The 20,979-nt window shown below is 52.7% G+C and overlaps 1 protein-coding gene across 1 annotated transcript in view; it reads left to right on the forward strand.

Annotated features, from left to right (window-relative positions):
* The first annotated feature begins 2,071 nt into the window (after positions 1–2,071).
* Positions 2,072–20,979, forward strand: part of INPP5J (inositol polyphosphate-5-phosphatase J) — a 66,524-nt gene continuing 47,616 nt past the window's right edge. Inside the window, exons 1-2 of the mRNA XM_084819540.1 lie at positions 2,072–2,202; positions 9,967–10,817. Coding sequence (XP_084675666.1) covers positions 2,110–2,202; positions 9,967–10,817 — 944 coding nt within the window. The 5' untranslated portion in view covers positions 2,072–2,109. The remainder of the gene's footprint in view (positions 2,203–9,966; positions 10,818–20,979) is intronic.

The following is a 20,979-nucleotide window of genomic DNA, read 5'->3' on the forward strand; positions in this document are numbered from 1 at the left end:
CCTCACTTGGAATCTATGATCCTGTTCTAATAGCTGCAGCAAGGAACTTGGTCATGTTTTCAGTGATCATGATGTTAGCATCTGCAATAAGTATAGAAATACAAAACTTATCAGAACGTCCTAGATATAAAGACATTTCAGGAAAAATAAAACCACTCTCATATTCCTACAGAAATGGCAATATATAAGGACATCCAATAGTGTCTCTCTTGCTACTACATGGGAAGTCGCTCAAGCACCAGGGTAAGCCTTTAAATTGGCCTTCCATGAAAGCTGATGACAAAGAATTTAGCCTGGCCATAGAAAGTGCTGTTCTGTATTCCTATTATTATTATTATTATTATTATTATTATTATTATATTTATATCCCACCTTTTTCCCAATACTGTGACTATTTGGGAATATTTTATATTGCCAAGTACCTTGCAGGCTGCAACTTGGCCTTAGGTTGTAAACCAAGATACATTGGCGAACAAATCCTTTTTGCTAAAGCAACAGAGTTTTGGAAGTTTATATCCAATAGTTTTTGTTTGATACAAATATTTACTTTCTCCAATCCAATTGGACACAATTGATGTAATGAGTAGTCATTTGAGTTGACTTTATTATTGATAGCTTTCACCCATAAAGAGGCATAATTATAAGTTAAGATCAAGGATAAATAGCCAAGATCAGTAGAAGATAAATAGAAGAAAGGCTGACAAAGCCAGGGCCAGCCCAAGGCATTTTGCTGTCTGAGATAAAGGACAAAATGGCACCTTCCCCGTTCTGTGTGCAAAACCCAACTGGACTGGCAGCTGAATCTCATTTCAACAGTGGCAAAGGGAACGCATCCTCCACTACACCTGGGGATGGCAGCTGTAGCTTAGGGAATACAGGGCAGGTTGCTTGGCACACACAGCTCTGCCCTCCGAAATGTCCCTGCTGCTCCCCAGCAATTGCCACTTAAGGCTGCTGCCTCACTCTGCCTTATGGTGGGGCCGGCCTTGGGCAATGCATACAGAGGCAGCTGAAATCTAAATCGGAAACCCATTGTCCCATACAGGGGGAAAGGAACTGAACAGGGCATTGTGCATTACCAGCTTTAAACTGAACAAATTAAATGAGAAAGGGTGCAGCCTGAGAAATGCAATGGTGGAGGCTGAGGAGATGGAATGGGTGTGTAAGATGTGTCATGTAATGCTCAAGGGCTAAAACAGCAGGGAGGACCCTCCCCCTTCCTCCCTTTCATCCAGTGACCTAGTTTGAAGTATAAACAATAAAATGGAGTGATAGGAGGAGAAAGGAGAGGGAGGCGTAATAAGAGAGCAGCAGGGCCAGCCCTACCATTAGGCAGAATGAGGCAGTTCAGGGAGCAGATTTGGGTGTCAAGAAAGGGCAGCAAATATTTATTATTACTGCATTTCTACCCCCAGGAAGAAGCACTTGTGGGATTGTCTGTCTCAGGTGTCAAAATAACTTGGCCAGCCTTGGGTTCTATACACCTTGACTAGGGCGGGGTGGGTGGGGGTGAAGCAGCATTTATTATTCTACACCAGGCAGCGAAATGTCTTGGGCCAGGCCTGGAGAGCAACGAAGTTATGAGATTAAAAGCTTCAGAGTGACTAGAATTTGGGGAAATCCAATGAAACTGACTGGCAGGAGATCCAGGACAGACAAAAGGAATTGATTTATGGATTTTACTGTCACGAGATGCAGTGAGGGCTCAGCTGCCTTTAAAAGGGGACTCAGTCAATAGCTGCTACTCCACTCCAGACAGCTCTGTGGAACCTCCAGGGTTGGCTTTTCTAGTGATGGAGGAGGAGAAGGAGGGGGAAGAAAAGGATGGACCAGGGCACACAGGTCTCTCTCCCAGCACTGGCCATCCCGTTGGGCTCCTGCGATTTCGCCGAGCCTTCGCCCACCGTGCTTTGGAGCGCAGCCGTGAGGTCTAGAAACTTGCACGGAGAAAGAAAAGGCGGCAGATCGTGCGCGGGCCGCGGGCTCGTGCGCCTTTAAATCCTCCAGCAGGTTGGCGGGCGGATGACGCCAGGGCTGGGCGGGCCGGCGGGCGCTCAGCCTCGGCAGACGCGGAGAAGGCGGCGGCGGCGGCGGCGGCGGCGAGCCGGGATGGAGCAGCCGGCCAGCAACAGCAGCCGGAGGCAGGCGCTGAGCCGGGGCCGCGCAGCCTCGGCGGCCGCCGAGCCCGGCAGCCGGCGCAAGGTGAGGACCGGACCGGGCCGGGCCGGGCCGGGCCGGGCCGGGCGAGGCAGCCTCCGCCGAGCCAGTGGCGATGCCCGCCCGCCGGCCCGCACAGCGCCCCCCCCCCGGCGACGGCGCCCGGGGGCAGCGCGCGAGGCAGGCGGGGCGGCGGTCGAGCCCCTCCCGGAGCCCCGGGCCGCCGCGGGGGCCGCTCGGGCAGGGGAGGCGGCTGGACCCGGGGGGTCCTCGCTGGGTCTCCGGCGGAGCGGCGAAGGAGCTGCCGAGGCGCCGAGTGGGTCCAGCACCCCGCCACGGGCTCAGCACCTCGGACAGCTCCGTCGGGGCTCTGGCCGGAGCCCGGAGCGGGTGCGGAGCCCCCGACACCGCAGCCGCCAGCCGCCAGGGGGCCCCGGGGCCCGCGCGCGAGGGGCCTCGAGTCGCGGGCCCGTCCTGGCGAGGCTGGCGGCTCCCCCCGCGGAGCAGGGCCGGGCTGTCTCGCTCATCCCTCCGGGGAAACGGGCGCAGTCGGGCCCGACAGGAGGAGCGTCCGGGGCCCCGAGGGGAGGTCGGCGGGGCTCACGCCGCTCTGGACCCCTCTGCACGCGCCGGGGCTGCGCGCGCGCGCGTCTGTGACTGCACGACTGCACGGGGGGGGGGGGGGTTGGTTGGTTTGCTCGGGCAGCCGACGTGCGCCCCAGGAGCGCAAGCTGGAAGACCCCCCTCCCCACCCGGAGCTTCCGACACGTGTGCGGCTGAAGCCCGACAGCCCAGGTGCCCGTTTTCTGGGTAGGGGCGCGACGGGTTTTCCCCGTTGGAGCGAGACTCTGGGGTGCGGGCGGAGGGAGAGCCGCTCTGGGACGCCTTGGCAGGAGGCGCCTGGCTCTCCTCTCCTCTCCTCTCCTCTCCTCCCCGCCCCAGATTCCAGGTTGTCCTTGCGCATGATGGGGCAGGGGGGCAGCGACAGAAAGGAGCCTCCCCCGCCCCCCGCCCGGATTTCAAGCCACCCAGCTCTCCTAAGGCTGCCGTGTCTTCGCGCCTTCCTTTTCGCTGCCGCTGCTGCGAGAATTCTGCGGCAATGTCCTCGCCCCGCCATCAGTGTGTGATGTGGAGTGGAGCGCTCTGAGCGGCACCTGCGAAGAGCAGGTCTCTGCCCGCAAACGGCTTACACGTTCAGCGGAGGCGGGTTGCTGTAAGGCAAGGAGAAAAGGCAGAGGGAGATCCGCAAATGAGGGCACGCCTCGTCGGCCTCTGTTCGGGGGCGTTGTGGAAGTGGCGGGTCTTTCCGGGGGCTCCCCTCTCCCACATGTCGCCAGGTGAGCCAGCTGGTCCCACACCTGCGCGGCCGGCCTCCCTGGCTGCCGGCAGGTGGCCTCGCCAGCCCCCGGCTAAGCCCTCCTGCCCAAGTTCTCTCGCTGAGCCTGTGCCGCGCTGCGCCCTCCTCCCCTCCCTCTCCCCCCTGCCCGCGGGAGCGCCAGCGGGGCTGCACGCAATGGCTGCGGAGGGCTTCGCAGGTCGCAGCCCGCGCCGTTGAGCAATGCCCCCCGCGCCCGCCCGCTGGGAGCGAAGGCAGCTTGCCTGCCCTCTGCACCCCTCTCTGCTTCCTTCCTCCTTTGGACGAACCAGGGCAAGGGTGCGGAGGTGACTGCCTACCTGGCAGAGAGGCGGGCCCGGGCGGGGGAGAGGGCGGGCGAGGAGAGGAGAGGAGAGGAGAGGAGGCTTTTCTGCGGAGGGAGCCTGAAGGGGACGGCCTTCACTTCGCCACTGTCAGCGCTGTCGGGAGTTGCAGCCACCCTGGCAGCGCGGGAGCGAGAGGGGAAATGAAGGGCACGGCGGGGCTGCGCGGGAGACGGGCCCGCGGGAGACGAGCCATGCCCCGCCGCCCTCCTGGCTTGAGTCTTGGCGAGCGCTTTCTGTGGCCCTGCTACGAACAGATGGGAAACTGAGGCAGGAGCAGCTAGTGTTTGGCCTCGAAAGAGACCCATCTATGAAGATGGGGGCGGGGGGGTCTACCCAAGGGGTGCTTTCGAAGGACAGAGTTCTGGAGAAGGGTTGTTTGTCCTTTTTGAAGGATTAACGAGCCCTTGACGGATGGAGGCAGCATCGAAAATGCCTCCTTTGGTCTCCTTGATGGTCGGGGTGGGGTGGGGTGTAGGATGGGTGCTGCTGACCCCTGCTGAGGCTGGGAGGGGGTGGTTGGCCAGGTTGCGCTGTGGCTTTGAAAGCGCTGCCTGTCCGGGCTCCCTATTCCACCCTAGCGAGGGATGAAGGTACCTCTGCTCTGCCTAGGCCGCGCAGGGCTTAATTTGAGTCCTGCAGCTCATCCTCAGGTCCAGGTCCAGGGGCCCAGAGACAAGTGAATCACCATCAACAGGGAAGTGCTTTCGAGCATGTGCAGAGGGCACTTCTCTCGTACCCTGCAGCCGCCACAACCCGGCTTCCGATGGGACTTTCAAGCACAGGCACAAGTTCGCTGTGGCCCAGTCTCAGTGGCCGAGTACCACGTGCAATGCCACCCCTGTCCCATCCTGGGCATATCCAGCTTTGGAGGTCTGTGAAGGGGTAGCCACGGTAATCTGTTGTGGGACAGATTACCGTGTTTGTTTCACAGACAAAAGCTTCAGCAAAGGCATTCAGTAAGTGGTGAGGTCAGAGGGAAAGGCAATGCCCAAACGATGGGCTGCGATAGCCTTCCCTAACCTGGTGCCCTCCAGGTATGTTGGACTGCAATGCCCATCATGCCCAGCCATTGGATGTGCTGGCTGGGAATGATGGGAGATGTAATCCAGCACAACTGGAAGGCGCCAGGTCGGAGGTGACTGGACTGTGGTAATTATGCTAAAGCTTAAATGTATGTACAATAAGCGCGGTGCTCGTTCATGGCAACAAGAACTGAGGACAGCACAGACCTCTCAGCACTGCGGAAGTCACAGGGTCAGGAAGCAGCAGTGGAGGCTGGGGGCTCCGAGGTCAGTGGGGCAGTAAATCCACTCCGAGTTTCAGCCACAACCAGTCAGAACTGGAAAGGGGCTATCCAAGGCGCTTCAGATAGCTCCTTTAGAGTTCTGACTGGTAGTGACTAAAACCCGGAGTGGATTTACCACCCCACTGACCTCGGAGCCCCCAGCCTCCACTGGGTAGCAGCTGAGGGCAAAGCCATCTGGAGGAGGCTGCCAAGAGCTGCTGCTACCAGTCAGTAGACAATGCTGTGCTTGATGGACAAACGTTCTGTCCTGGTACACTGCAGCTTCCCATCTCACTAGAAATGGGTTACTCCGGTTACCTGGTGTTCCGCTCCCAAACGCTGTGTGTGTTTGTGTGTGAATCTCCTTTACAAAGTGGCTCTTTTTGTCCCTGTACAGGACAACAAAAGCCAGCCTCTGCCAACCTGCACTACAACTTCCAGCATCCCTGACCACAGGCCCTGCTGGCTGGGGCTGATAGGAGCTGAAGCCCCAAACATCCAGAGGGCCCCAGATTGGGGATGCCTGACATAAGAGGAAGGCAGGCTCCTGGCCCAAGGAATGTGCAAATCTAAATTTAGACTGTGGGAAAGGGGGCGGAAGTCAACTGAGGGCGAGCCGGAGATAGGGCGGCCAACTGATCATTAAAAATAAAACAGGCCGCTGCTCTTGCACCTTTCAGTTGGTGTGCCGAAATCAAAAAGTGAAGAGGGAAATGATCAGCTGCGAATGTCTCTGGGGATCTAGCTGTCGTTAAAGGCGCAGGAGGATGGGCGGGTAAAAAAGCTGGCAACCGAGTGTGTGCGGTTGCATATATTTAGGGGGTTAAAGAGGTTATGCTTTGAGCTGGGATTGAGAGGGGAAGAGACAGACGGCACCTCTGAGGTTAGCCTTCCCCGACCTTGGGCCCTCCAGATGTGTTGTACTACTGCAGCGCCCATCTTGCCCAGCCGGGTGGTTGAGGATGATGGGAGGTGTAGTGGTTGAACACATTTGGAGGCTGCTGGATTGGGGAAGGCTGACTGAAGCGTTTGGGGAGTTCCAGTGATGAGGGGGTGGAGGGAAGGTGCCGGAGTCATCGAAGAGAACAGATGAGCGCGATGCACCAAGCTGCTGAGCGGCCAGTCCTCACCCTCCGTGCTGTAAATTCACCTGCTGTGGCCAGAGCATGATGACGCAAGGGCAGTAAGCAGGAGACCCTCCCTTCTGCCTGCAGTGGGGATAGTGAGGGCGAGGCGGCGGGCCTGGGGTGCCGTCAAGGTGCGGCAGCGTGGCAGAAGGACACCTCTGACCCATGGAGCCACGATCCATGGGGAAGTTCTTCTCTTGGATACAAATGGGAGCTGTGCAGCTGCCCTTTTGTATCCATGGGGCTTGCATGGGGGAACTTGCCCATGGACTGTGCCTCTATGGGGTACCGCTGCCTATGGGTAACAGAAGTGCCCTTTGGTTTTTCTGCCTCAGGCACCAAGCTCTCTGGGGCCGCGCAAGACTTTTGTCAAGTCTTTTCCCCTGCACAGAACATGGATGTGTTCAGTGATGAAGAATCCATGTTCTTCTTACAGTGTGTAGGTGCTTTCCAGATGTGTTGTACTGTCTATGATTCCCATAATCCACTGCCTGTGGGATTATGGGGGTTGCAGTCCAATACTTCTGGAGAGCACCAGGTCGGAAAACGTTGGCTCATGAATCTCACTGGGTGAGCTTGAACCCCTCACCATCCCCCAGCCGAATCCTAACCTACCCTGAGAATCCTGTACACCCCCCCCCCAGCATCTTGGAGGGAGGGTGAGACAGAAGGATAAATAACAACAATAACAATAATAATTTCCTGCTTTTCAAAGCTGCTTACAGTTTAAATCCACACTAAGACGTAATATAATTTTGCTTTGTTTGTGGCTGGAATAAACAAGTTGTATTTATACGGTGCCATCAGTCTCCATGGAACTCACCTGAGCAACCTTGACAGGCCCTTGCTCCCACAGAGCCTACAATTTAACATCCTCAGTGGGGAAACAATAGAGGGAGGGAAGAATCTGAGCAAGTGATGTTCCATGTACATAAAGTCAAGTTACAGCTGGGCATGGTGGTTTTGCATATTGCACACTGCACTGTGTATTTTAAACAGAAAAGTGGCACGACTGTTTTAGAAAACAAATGTGTCATTTTGCACAGCAACTCTGCAAGGTAGATTAAGCAAAACAGGTCCCGACTGAGGGTGGAACGAATGGCTTGTCCAAGGGCACCCAGTGGGCTGAATTCTAGCCCAGCTGTATCAAAACCAGGGCTAATGCCTAACTGTGCCACACCAACCATTTTCTGAAGGCACCTTTTGAGATGGGCATTGATAAGCAGGCAGCGGCAATCTGTGGGGGCTCTTGGCTTCTGATGCTAGAGGGATGGGGGCAGGGGCATTGCTAGCCCCAAATCTATTTCCTTTGGCCCTGGATCTGTTACCCAGAGACTGAAGTGTCCATTGGTGCAAACTGAAGACTCCCCCTGCCCAGGTTAATTACCATGGAGGGGGCAATTTTCTAGAGGGAGTGCAGCAGGGAGGGAAGGATTTGCCCCCCTTCCCACATGCTGCAATGCCCCCAACACCTCCCCCCCCAAGAGGGCAATTAATTTTGGGAGAAAAATCCTCCCATTGGTGCCAAGAGGAGATTTTCACTAAGCTTAGTTATCAGGCGTGGGGGCAGGGGGGTATTTACAGAGGGATCACAGTGGAGGCAACCCTTCCCTTCCTTGTGTACTGGTGCCCCCCTCACATTGCAATGAAGCTGGGGGGAAGTGAACTAACCCTTCCACTGATACCAATGGAAGATGCCCCACCCCCAAATCTTTGAAGTGGCCAATGAGGCCCCTGGGTGGAGCCTTTCCTGCCTTAGTCTTCCCGAATGCTGAGGATCCTGCCCCCTCGAGTCCCTTCCTGGCCTGCTGATGAGTGGCCAAAGCCTCCTGCTCCGGAGAGAGAACCCCCGGCGCCAAAGTTCCATGGCTGTTGGACACGGGCATGGGCAGCCAACCCCCAGCCACCAGGAGAAGCTGGGCATGGCGGCATGGAAAGTGACTCCTCAGACGAAGGCCTTGAGACCTTTCAGGTGGGATGGATTCAGGTACTGCACTGGCTGGAAAGCATGGAGTGGGGCCTGTTAAACCTCCAGAAGAGACGGCTAGGTTCACAATAACCATTCCTGAGCTATAAGGAATATAAGGGGAATGTTGGAAGTAGCTGGTTTCCCTGAGCTGACCCACATGTGGCCAGGGAGCGCGAGATCCACCTGGAATAGCTGGTGGTGCCAGGAGGGCCCTTGGACAAGACATCCTCGGTGCCCCCCTTCTCACTCCCATGTTCACCAGCTGCTCTCGCTCCTCCTCCTCTTCCTCCTCCTTGCCCCCGCTTGCTTGCTTGACAGGCAGAGAGCCAGGGGGCAAGCGGGCTGCGGCATCTCCCACTCCTCCTCCTCGCCACCTCTGTGGTCTGGGCCAGAGCAAGAGGCAGGTGAGCAAGCAGGTTGTGAGGGCGAAGAGAAGCAGCAAGTCCAAGGGTGCCTGTCCATGCCCACCTTTGATGCCAGCCCTGGAAACCATGGTATAAAGGGCCCCCACAAAAGTGAGTCCTAATTGTCACTGAACACTGGGAGAGGATTGTCTCAAATCAGAAGGCATTCATGCAGCAATTACCCCCCGGAACTCATTGCCACTTGATGCTGTGTGGGCCACTAACTTAAATAGCTTTAATAAATGAACAAACAAGCATGTTTACGGTATCTCCCCAAAGCGCATCCTTTGTACACAGAGGCATGGGACACCCTCTGACCACCACTGGGAGCTACAAGTAAGTGGGATGGATGTTGCCATCATCATGGTGTAGTTGATGTAGTTTCTGCATTGGTAGGCTGAATTGGAGGTGGGCCTACCTTGAGCCAAGGCAAGCCACCAGATGTTGGGGGGTGCCATTAAGGATGTCAGAGCAGGAGATAGATGTCCATTAAAGGGCACAATCAGCTCTGCAGTTCTCCTGCGTGTGCTCCATTGGCGTGAACCGTGAACCTTGGCCACCAGTCGCATTCACTCTAGTGGGGCTTGTGATGGAGAAGATGTACAGGGCCAGAAGAAATAATACAGGAGCACCAGTTTCTCCAGTGCTATACTTATGGCGCAGCAAACAAGGCCTCTCAAGGAGGCAGATTCTCTGAAATGTGATCCTAGCAGATGTCAGAAGAGGGCACCCTAAGATTTGATGTATTTATTTGTTACATTTATATCCCACCTTTTAACCCAAAGCCAGATTGGTATAGTGGCTAGAGTGCTGGACTGGGAGCCGGGAGATCCGGGTTCTAGTCCCCACTCGGCCATGGAAGCTCACTGGGTGACTTTGTCTCAGCCCAACCTACCTCACAGGGTTGTGGTTGTGAGGATAAAATGGAGAGGAGGAGGAGGCTAATATAAGCCGCCTTGGGTTCCTTGCAAGAGGAAAAAAGGTGGGATATAAATGCAATAAATAAAATAAATAAAGCGGCATGCATGATCCTCCTCCTCTCTGGTTTATCCTCACAACAACCCTGAGAGGTAGCCTAGGCTGAGAGTCACCCAGTGAGTTTCTTGGCCGAGTGGGGATTTGAACCTTGGTCTCCCCAGTCCGGTCAAGTTCCATCCGGTTTGGCGGGGGCTTGTGCAGGACAGCGTCCTGCCGGACTGTTTGCTTACGGCAAATCTTGAATGTCGCCAAGGGGTGTGGATAGCTTCGCACGGAGATTAGGACAGCAAATAACACGGCCTCGTGTGCCACACAACTGCCTAATGTGCATTTTCCTTCTCCAAGGTGGATTTGAGCCACCGCGGCAACGTGGATCAAGGCCCCCCCTCCCCCATCGCGCCTCAGCCTGTGTCGCCTCGGGGCAGCATCGTGGGGCTGGTGTCGCCGGGGCTGTTCTCTCCTGTCGCCAACCAGTTCAGCTCGGATGGGACTGCCCGGTACCAGCCCGAGGGGTCCAGCAATGCCACTTATGCCGGAGGGAACACGCCAAGTGCCACTAGGCCCGACTCCCTCTTTGACCCTTTCCACGTTCGGCTGCAGCCCGACGGGTCTCGCCACACGGGTTTCGAGGAGTGGACAGCTGGCCGACCAAACCAGCCGCTCTCTTTGGAGATCAGCAGAGCGCAGCCGGAGGGCTCCAGCGGGGCCCAGGGGTTCAGCACCCCAACTTTGCGTTCCCCAGTAGAACTGAGGCCGCTGTCCCCGGCATCTGGCAGCTCCCCCTCCCTTTCCAACATGTCTCCCTCCGTGAAACTGAGCCAGTCGCCCAGCAGGGGCCTGCTCCCAGACCTCTGCACCTTGGACCCCATGAGCTCGGGTATCCTGGCTGCGGTGGAGCTGAAGGACACTCTCCCCAAGGCCGAATCCAGTGACCACATCTGCCTGAGCAGGTCTGGCTCGTCCCACCGCCTCGTCCCCCTCCCCAAGGCCGTTTCCAGCGAGTTCCTCTCCAGTGGAAGGGTCTGCCCTTCCAAGTCCTCCATGCTCTCAAAGGCTGAGTCTGAGGAGCTCGTCTCGATCACCAGGGTCAAGCACTCCCCCAAGTCCCACGACCTGAGCAGCAGCAACATGAACTCCAAAGAAAGCGTGCTGGTGAGACTCGGCAAGTCCCACCCCAAGCAGGACAACGCGTTTCGGTGAGGGGGCGTGGATAGGACGGGGTCGGGGAACTGGGCCGGGTTGGGGGGCAGCGGGAGGGGGGCAGGCAGAGGGGAGGGGAGCACGAAGTTTGCATTATGAAGGAGGGTGAGGACAGGCGAGCTGACCCTGAAGCAACTGAGGCCATGTTTATACAACAAACATGGGCCAGGACTATCTTTATACCAGTTTGCCTGCTGTGGTTTTCTCCAGTACTTGAATTATGGGGTGGGTGGAAGTTAGGGAAGGTCTTAATGCAGAGGTGGGGAATCCCAGGCCCCAGGTGGCCCCTTCCCTTCCCCGGTCTGAACCCTCCCGGCCCCCCGCCACCGATTCTCTGGTGGTTCTCCACTTTTGTGCAGTATATATCCCCCTGCCCCCATTCCTAAAAGGCCAAATGCCTCTCCTAAGGCTTAGCTGCTGGCGGTAAGAGCTTTAAGCTACAACATAGCTGGTATTTTTGTTATTTTTGCCCCTTTTCCCTTTGGCCCTGCCCACCACTGGAATGTGGCCCCCGGGAGCTTCTCCAAAATGGGGAAGAGCTTCAACACACCTGTCTTAATGCAATCTATAACCCACCCTCACAATTTTAACTAAACCATTGCCTCCCCCCTGCCGCCCCGCTAAATGCAGTATATAAGGGGACTGGGACCCCTTGAGGCCCACTGCAATTCAAGCATGGGTTCCCCCTCCCAGAAGCCTGGGGGTTGTGCTTTGGGGAGGGGGTGTAGAACTCTGCGCTAGAGATCCTTACTCACCCCAACCCCAAGAGCTGGTTTACAGGCTCCTTCCGGGGAGAGGGAAAATTACTATTCACCTGTTTCAGGCCTCCCTAAACTTCAGATGCTTGGAATACGACCACCAGTATCCTCCAGCCAGCCAGGGAGGAAGGCTGAAGTAGGTTACGGCTATTGCGTGTCTGTGCCCTGGTGACATTGGTTCCTGGACTGGGGAGATAAGGAAGGGGGGGTCAATACCCCTCACCCATGCACCTTGTTTTGGTGTTAAAAGCAGACTTGCCATCCTGCTGACCCTAAATTTCCAATGTGGAGTTAGAGAGCCACATTATAAACCTTATTTCTGTAGTAAGCATTTTATGCAGGTGCCCTATACATCCACTTGCCAGCTCGCCTGGGGCGAGTGCCATCTGACAAGCAGGACACCCAGCACCATGCACATCTCTTGCCCCCACAGGTTTCCTTTCCACTGAATTTTCCAAACAGGTAAGAAACAACAGGGCTCCCTTCCGAGCAGCAGCAGAGATGCTTGCTCGCTGTTTCTTACCTTCTTCATTGCCTCACAAATAAGAGAAGTCCTTGCCTCTCTCCCGACCCCTCTGCGCATGCCAGACGATTCAGGGGAGGAGATTGGTGAAGGCCACAAATAACAGCTGGCGAGTAAGCCAAGGCAACATTTGTGGGCCGTGACTGTATATTTTTCATTTATCCCCTTTTTCTTACATGGCTGTGGGAAGGATACTTGGTTCTTCCCAGCCCCTTTATCCTCACCACAACCCTGCGAGGTAGGTGAGAGAGAATGACCGGCCCAAGGTTACCAACGAGCTACATGGCTGAACAGGGATTTAAACCCAGGTTTTCCTGAGTGCCCTATTTGGGCTTTAGTGTCGAGTGTTTGCAACTTGTATGGGGAGAGCGTGAGGACTAGCATGCTAGTTTCACCCTCTCCATCGCGGTCCTTGTTGTCGGGGGTGAACGTTGGATTCTAAGTTGCCCTGGAAGCCTACAGGGATCAAAAAAGCGCCCTGCTGTGAAAGTTTGCTCGCAACATGTGGAGGCTGACAGGCGGTCGCCTCAACGAGGTTAAAGATTGCAAATCCGAGAGGGGAGTGGGTGGAGGGAAGGGGAAATGACAATCACAATTCAGTGCTATGCTTTCAGGGGGGCGGAAATAGTGGGTGATGCTGGGTCTCTATATAGCTGCTAAGAGGGCATGGCTAATTCGCATAGTCAGGGAAAAGTACATTTTCTTCTTGAGCTGCAGTGAATGTTGCCAGCGGTCTCCATGTGATTTTGGAGCACGTGTGCCCTTTAGATGTGTGGGCAGATGCCAAAGGCGGGGGCATGAGGGGGCATGAGGGGGCAGCAGCCATGGCGCCTCGGGACGCTTCCAGGGGAGGCGTTTATTGTGCCATCGCCCAGTGGAAGCTGGTGGCTCTGATGTCAGTGGTATGGTGAATCCATTCCGGGTTTCAGTCAAAACCAGTCAGAACTCGAAAGGAGCTATCCAAGGTGCTGGATAGCTCCTTTAGAGTCCTGATTGGTTTTGACTGAAACCTGGAGCAGATTTACTGCCCCACTGACAACGGAGGCACCAGCCTCCACTGCCATCGCCTCATTCATAGAATTTTATGGTGTGTGCGTGTGTCCGGATGTCATCATCTTCCACTAGGAAGCCTCCCGTGCTTTCCTACTGCTTCTTCCGTCTTTTTTCCCCTTAACACGGAAATTCCATTAAGGAAAAAAAGGCGGAATTGCTCCATAATGCCTTCTGATGGTTCGCATTAGGAGCCCTCTGTCCCGAAGCAAGCCAGAATCTGTGTGGCTTTACAGTTTTTCCCTTGTGGGATTGTCCTGTGCTGCCTGTGGTAGATTTAGGACAAAGCGAGCCCAGTTCTGCCCTGGAAGCTGCATGTGCTGTGAGGCTTTGCATGTGTTTTCCCTATGCAAAAAGCATGTTCCCAGAGGGCAGGAGAGTGCATTTCAGTAAGAGGGGAGGGCAAAGATATTTTAATAGTGGTGGGGTGCAAAATTCTGGGCACGATTTAAAGGATCATTCTTGGATGATCAAGGCTGCAATTCTGTGCATACTTACCCGGGAGAAAGTTCCATTAAACACAGTGTGATTTATTGCTGGCATGGGATTGCGAGCATATTATGTAAAGGAGAGAGAGCGAGAGAGCATTTTTAAGGAGCTTTAAAGTACACTCTTGAGAGTATTTTTAAGATCACCTTTTTATCCACTTCATAATAACTTCTGCAATATTAAACAGGTCACACGGCTTTTTTCTTTTTAAGCTACTGCTGTGTATACTAAACAGTAAAGCCAGGTTTTATGATTCATAGATGTAGTAATTCACTGTGTAGAAATTGGCTAGAAATGTAGGGGTCCCTGTCAAATAACCACATACCGTCTGGAATTGTGTGTGGTTGGGGGGCGGCTGATACCTCTCTCTAAACAGTGCCCCTGTAAACAACCAAAGCTGGGCCCCTCTGTCCACTTGGCACACTGGGGAAAGCATTGATTCAGACTTTGCCAGGGCGAGGGGGGCATTGGCATGTTCAGTAATTGGGTCCAACGCATCTGCACCCTATTGAGGACCTCTGTGTCCTCCAAAAGATGGGAAAGTGGTTTGGATGAAAATCGAGAAGTCCCTCTCCTCATCTCAGGGATTGCCTTCTGAGCCCAAGGGTCTGATTTGATTCAAGAAGGTTGTCTTGAACGGAACAGTCTCCCAAATACGGGGATATACAGTAAGTGGGGTCACCCTAAGCTTTATCTGGGACGCAGGTTCATTTAAACATGAGGTCCTTATTCAGTTTACTGACTGCGGTCTGTGTTGGATTTCACGCAAATAAGGAACTGAGGACTAGAAACTAACTTTAGCATAATCTCTCCCCACCCCACCCCCACTATTCCTTATTATTGAACAAGGGATGGCAATGATGCTATAACAGCCTTGCCTGGAAGCACCCCTGATGTGCCTAGGTTGTGCGTGTTTTTTTGAAGGATCAAGAGCCTCCATTCAGAGTTGGAGTACAAGGGACCTGAACAGAACAATTCACACTGGGGCTTTTGGCATGTGATGGAGGTAAATCGCGGGTTAATTAATTAACCCACAATTTGCTGTGGTGTGTGCTGGATATGTTCCTCAGCCTTTTTGAATATCAACCCCTGATAGGGCCGACCGGGGGTTGCTACGTGCCGTCCAAAACCAGGCACTGTATATTAATCGTGGGTTAAACAATCCACAGTTAACCTAACTACTAATTGTAGGCTATCTGTGGGTTGTTTAACCCATGATTAACCTATAGTGTCTGGGCTTGGACGTCACATAGCAACCCCCGCTAGGCCCAATCGGCCCGACTGGAGGTTGAATATTCAAAATGGCCGTGGCAAGTACCCAGCACATGCCACAGCAAATTGTGAGTGAGTTAATTAATGAATGAATGATTCCCCTCCGTTATGTGTGAACTGGGTCACTGAGTGCTAACAAGCTGAAAATTGCACTGATTTGAGACAGCCAGTGAAAAGAGCATTGGATGTGGATTTAGGGAAGTCCTGGATTCCAGTCTTAGATTCATTGTAGGGGGATTGGGTGGGGGCCTTGAATCTAAGCCACTCATTAGCCCTGGGCTTCAGTGCCACATGTATAAAATGAAAATAATGGATATCTATTAAGAGCATTCCAAAGATGTGTGCAATAAGGAAAGGCTGTTCCGACCTAAGCTGGGCTAAACATTGTTTCTGGTGTTTGCCAGAGACCCCCAGAACTGTTGCCAGTTTGAGCAGACAACACTGGACTGGGTGGAAATATAGTCTGACCTGGTCCAAGGCCCCTTCCAATGTTAGATTAATTTGCTAATGGGAGTGGCTGATCGCCAGCATATTACACCTATGCTGAAGGAACTGCACTGTTGGCCTGTATGCTGCTGGACCAGGTTTAAGGTTTTGGTACTTGTTTAAGGGTGCAATCCTATGCATGTTTAGACAGAAGAAAGTCCTGCAACTCCCAGCATGCCCCAGCCAAGGTGCAATCCCCAGCAAACATGCATAGGACTGCACTTTGAAAAGCCCTAAATGACTCAAGACCAGGATACTTAAGAGATCCCCTGATGTGCTACCGGCTTGCTCAGTTGCTGCACTCATCAGGAGTACCCTCCTGGTAGTACCCAAGATTTCAGAGCTCCAGTCCATCACGGCTTGGAAGAAGTCCCACTCTCTGGAACTCCCTACAATTACAAATTAGACAGGTGTCAACAGACCTTTTCCAACAGACATTCCCAGGAAGGTAATCTTGTCCTCTGTACCTCACTTAGAAATGATGCATAAATATTGTTAAATAAAGAAATAATTTTTGCTCTGCAACCACTCTTGCCCTTCACCGATTTAAAAGCCAAGAAGATGATTAGCCTTGAAAAAGAAAATGGCCCTACAATCTGTTATCAACAAATTGTCTATTATTTTTACTATACTAGTATAGTTTTGCATATTTTTAATTTGTCTGCTTCAAATTTGTTCTGATGCATTTTTAGAAATTTTGGCGTGCTGCCCTGGGTATTTTATTGCAAGGGTGGTGGGGTTATACATCCCTCAAATAAGATGAAATAAACAAAGGGTTCAAGATGAACCTCGGCAGCTGAAGAGTGGGAAACGGCAGGCTGCGCACTGTTAATGTTTTGTTCTGGGCCTTCACCTCCCCATGCCCTAGAGATGAGCTGCATCTCCTGCTGCTGCCAGCTTACTTGGAGATCTGACTTCTAGAGACCCAGGGGGAGGTAGGGTGGCCATTTATGTATCACCAAAAAGGAGGAGATGCATCACACAGAAAAAGAGGGCATCAATTTGCATACTGTTTGCATACGCTAATTTATATGTATAGATGCAAATTTATGAATAACTCTCATATAAATAGAAATACAATGCATCTCGCCAAGGCTTGTGCTGCTGTATCTCCTTAGGGCTCCTTGACTTTAAAACAGGCTTGGACTGGATGGCCTATTAAAAAGAGGACACCTTCAAATAGAGGACTGCCCTCCTGTACTGTTAGGGCACCTGGCTGCTCTCCAGGGAGGGAGATGAAGGACAACTCTTCAAGAAGGTTGTGCTGACAACATTTAAACAAGGCAATCCCACTCCCACCCCAAGACAAAATGAGGAACAGCGATGTACCAGGGACCATGGGCATTGGAAGAGACGGGCACACCTGTGACTGTGCCCCGGATCTTTTTTTTTTTTTTAAGTACCTAGCAATGCCCCTGGCAGGGACAGATTCCAGAAAACGGAGACAGTTGGAACATATGGCAGGAGCCAGTGCTTAGAGGCAGAGGAGGACTGTCTCAGTTGCACCATGATGATGATTTATTACATTTCTATGCCGTCCCATAGCCGAGGCTCCCTGGGCAGTTTACAAAGATTAAAACATTAAACATTGACTTACAGTTAAAAAAATAAAATACAGTGTAAAGGTTTATATTTTTTTACATAAAACACACAAATAAACAGTACACACAAAGATAAGATATATGAAGACAGGTGTAGCTCATTGGACTTCTGTCCATGGGGTACAAAAGCAATGGGACTGCCAGGGTGCATGGGCCATGCTGCCTTCAACCCAGGTCTCTCCTGTACTGAGGGTGCAGGGCCCCCCTTGAGCCAAACAGCCTCCTCCCATCTGCAGTGAACCTTTACCTGGTCCAGGTTGCCAGCTGGCTCCTTCCTATGTGTGCAGTTTAATTGCGCTAATGCCCTGGGATCTATCATCTCAGCAACACGCTGGTGAGCCTATGACAGCCGGCATTCCTTCAAGGGCTTCTGCCAAACATTAAAAAAAAAAGCCAGCCAAGCATACTAATTAATTAATGCTTCACATTTATACTGCATGTGCCAAGTGTTCAAAGCACTTTAGCTGCATGATTGCAGACAGCCCTATGAGGTAGGCCAAGAGAATGGCGTATCTGAGATTTGAACTGTAGTTGCTCTGCTACAACAGCTTGTAGGAAATAGGCTGTCGACTCGAAAAGCACCAGCAGCTTTGCCTTTACTTGCACACTTTGCCCCAACTCCCCCACCCCATAGAGTTTTGAGGGTGCGGAGAGAAGATTCCCAGGTCTTCTTTCCTTGGGTGGGGAGGAGAGAGTCACGAGGAGGCCTGAAGGCATTGCAGAATAGGTTAGGCCAGACTCACATGAACCGTGACTTCCACTGATGCACTTTTAAAGTGTTGTCCTGTTTGCCCAGAGGTGGTGTTCATATTTTCCAAATGTCTCTTTTTAATAGGGGCAGTCCTGATTTCCTAGTCTCTGGTGAATCACTGCCCTGTTTTTGCCTTTCAGGGGTGCCTAGTTAGCACAAGTTGCCCGTGAGTTCTCATGCTTTAGTGTTCTGCGCCTTCTGTAAAGTCTCTAGAGCAGGGGTGGGGAATGTGTGGCCTTCCAGATGTTGGATTCCAACTCCCATGTGTGGTGGGAGGGATGATGGGAGTTACAGTCCAATAACATCTGGAGGACCACACATTCCCCCTTCCTGCTCTAGGGCAGCCTCCCTCCAGATGTGTTGGGCTACAGTGCCCATCATTGGATGGGGATGATGTGCTTTGTGGCCCAACACATCTGGTGGGCACCATGTTGGGGGAAGCTGTTCTAGTAGTTACATTTCTGTGTAGGGCTTAGGGTGGCCACTTAACCCCCAAAGGGTTACCTCTCCCCCAAAGGACACTGTTTTGCATATGCTGATCTATATGTATAGATGCACATTTAGAAATAATGCTTATCGTTTAAATAGAAATGCCATATGGCTTACCAGAGTGGGGAACAGTGTTCAGGTGACCCATGTACCTGCTGCACAGGTCTTAACTGAAGATGGGGCAACGTCAAGGACCCGCTCTGCTTGCTCTTCTTCAAGCTCTTTATCTTTAAACCAGGGTTGGATTTGACAGAGGATGCCTTTGAACCCAGGACTGTGTTCTGTAAAGTAGGACCCATGGCCACCCTAGCAGGGCTGCGTGCATCTCATCTCTAGTCCCCAAGCAGCTGAATCCCTGCGCACGGATGCTCGTCCCTGCCCTTCTACCCTCCAGCACCTCCATCCTCCACCGTCTCAAGGTCTCCTGCCCATTCCTCCCTTGCTGCCCCATGTGCTTCAAGCAGCCTCCCAGAATGCCTCCACGAAGCCACCTCTCTCATTTCTTCAAATCCCTCCCCAAAGCCCACCTTTTCCGTGAAGCGTTTGGCTCAGCCCTGGAGTTCCCATGCCCCATGTAACTCAGCCTAAGCTGCCTAACTGAAGGGATAGCACACCCCGTACACCTCTCCCACTGCTGCCTCCCCTCCGCTTCCTTCACTGTTGAACTCCATTGCAACCTTCTTGGGGCAGGGCTCTGTCCTCGTTGACTCTGTCAAGCGCCATGCACGCGGAAGGACGCTATATAAATGTGTAGTCAATCAGGCAGCAGGCTGTGCACATGGCCCGCCATTTTGCACATAGTGGATGCAGGGGGATACTTTGAACTCTTGGTATCATGTTATAGGGCAACCCATGTTTTTCCAGTATCTCTTTAATGGAAAGAACGAACACCCTTCAGGCTTCAGGCAGAGTACAGAGTAGATCCTTTAGCAATGCATAATGGGGAAGGGTCCCAGGCATAAGAACTGGGGTTTTCCCTCTGCAAAATATTAGAATGCAGTTTACATACTACACCACATTGAAGAAGTTTGCAGGCCATACTACAATGCCCACCATCCACAGCCACTGCCACACTGGCTGGGGATGATGGACATTGTAGTCTGGGGACGCTGCTCCAGAAGTCATGTTCTGAGTGGAGTTTAAGGGGGCCACTTAAGTTGTTGTTCAGTCGTTCAGTCGTGTCCGACTCTTCGTGACCCCATGGACCATAGCACGCCAGGTCTTCCTCTCCTGCGCTCTCTCCCGGAGCGTGCTCAAGTCCATATTCATTGCATCGGTGATGCTATCTACCCAACTCATCTTCTGCCGTCCCCACCTCCTTTTGCCTTCAGTCTTTCCCAGCATCAGGGTCTTTTCCAGAGAGTTTTCTCTTCACATTAGGTGGCCAAAATATTTGAGCTTCAGCTTCGGTATCTGTCCTTCCGATGAGTACTCAGGGTTGATTTCCTTTAGGATTGACTGATTGGACCTCCTTGCAGTCCAGGGGACTCGTAAGAGTCTTCTCCAGCACCACAGTTCAAAGGCATCAATTCTTCGGCGCTCAGCCTTCCTTATAGTCCAGCTCTCACAGCCATACATTACTACTGGGAAAACCATAGCTTTGATTAGACGGACCTTTGTCGGCAAGGTGATGTCTCTGCTTCTTACTATGCTGTCTAGGTTTGCCATAGCTTTCCTCCCAAGGAGCAAGCGTCTTTTAATTTCATGGCTACAGTCACCGTCTGCAGTGAAGGACGTTTTGCACTTGCTAATTTCTATGCATAAATGCACACTGAGAAATAATTACTGAGAAATAATTACAATAATTTGAACAGAAACACAGTACATCTTAACCAGAAAACCTGTAAGTTGGACTGAGGTTTGCTAGGTTGTGATCCACCGTGCAAGTATTGTTCTAGGGTGGGACAGAGAAACTCCATCAGTGGTTTCTTATCAGTGGGGGCTGCTTCACGTATGTAGACCTTCCCTTGATGTTGCTCCCTGCGCATGAGAGAATGAGGGAAGGGCTGTTTCTGGTCAGCTGGACTACAACCTAGTAAGCCTCAGTCCAGCTTACAGGTTTTCCTTTAGGCTTGTCACTATTATTTTCATCTGAGAGGCTTTTTGTCTGTTCTTGTCAGACAGAAATTCAATGGGTGCAGTTTCCCCTTGCATGGAAATACATGGCGGGGGGAAGCTTAATCTGCTGAATTCAGCAGGTTAAAGGTACAAGAGCCCTGTCAAAACAGAATATGGCCACCTTGTTTACATGTTCTCTGCAGGGCTTGATGGCAGGTGACATAGCTGAGGCCTAAAGTGTTTTTGGGTGGGGGGGAGAAGCGGAGGAAGTGTGCAGCTGTAACCTCTGCCTGTGTGGATCCTAGGGGCTTAGCTGGAATAAAACCTGCAAAGACTTGAATGGAACACAGTTTCTTTAGTTAGAGCCACCGCTATGCAAAACAATGCAGCGACTGCCTGCCTACAAGAGTCTGTTTCACACAAGAACAAGGCAACCAACAGTCCCACCTAGCCCAAAGAGAAGCATTTGATGCTTGCTTGCAAAAATCTGTAGTCAGCCTGTTGTTCACCAAGGTGCTGGGCACTTCCGAGCTTTTCCTCAACAGAGAACGTTACTCCCAAAGCAACAAGACCACAGCAGCAATGGCAAACCAAACGTAAGCATTGCAGCGTGAAGGTCAAGAGCTCTTCAGTAACAATGCAAATGTAACAAAAACGAGGGGTGCAAAAGGGATTCCCCAC

This window comes from Heloderma suspectum, chromosome 13 (genome assembly GCF_057233095.1).
Source record: "Heloderma suspectum isolate Gila_16-S chromosome 13, 16-S_ref, whole genome shotgun sequence".
Lineage (NCBI taxonomy): Eukaryota > Metazoa > Chordata > Lepidosauria > Squamata > Helodermatidae > Heloderma > Heloderma suspectum.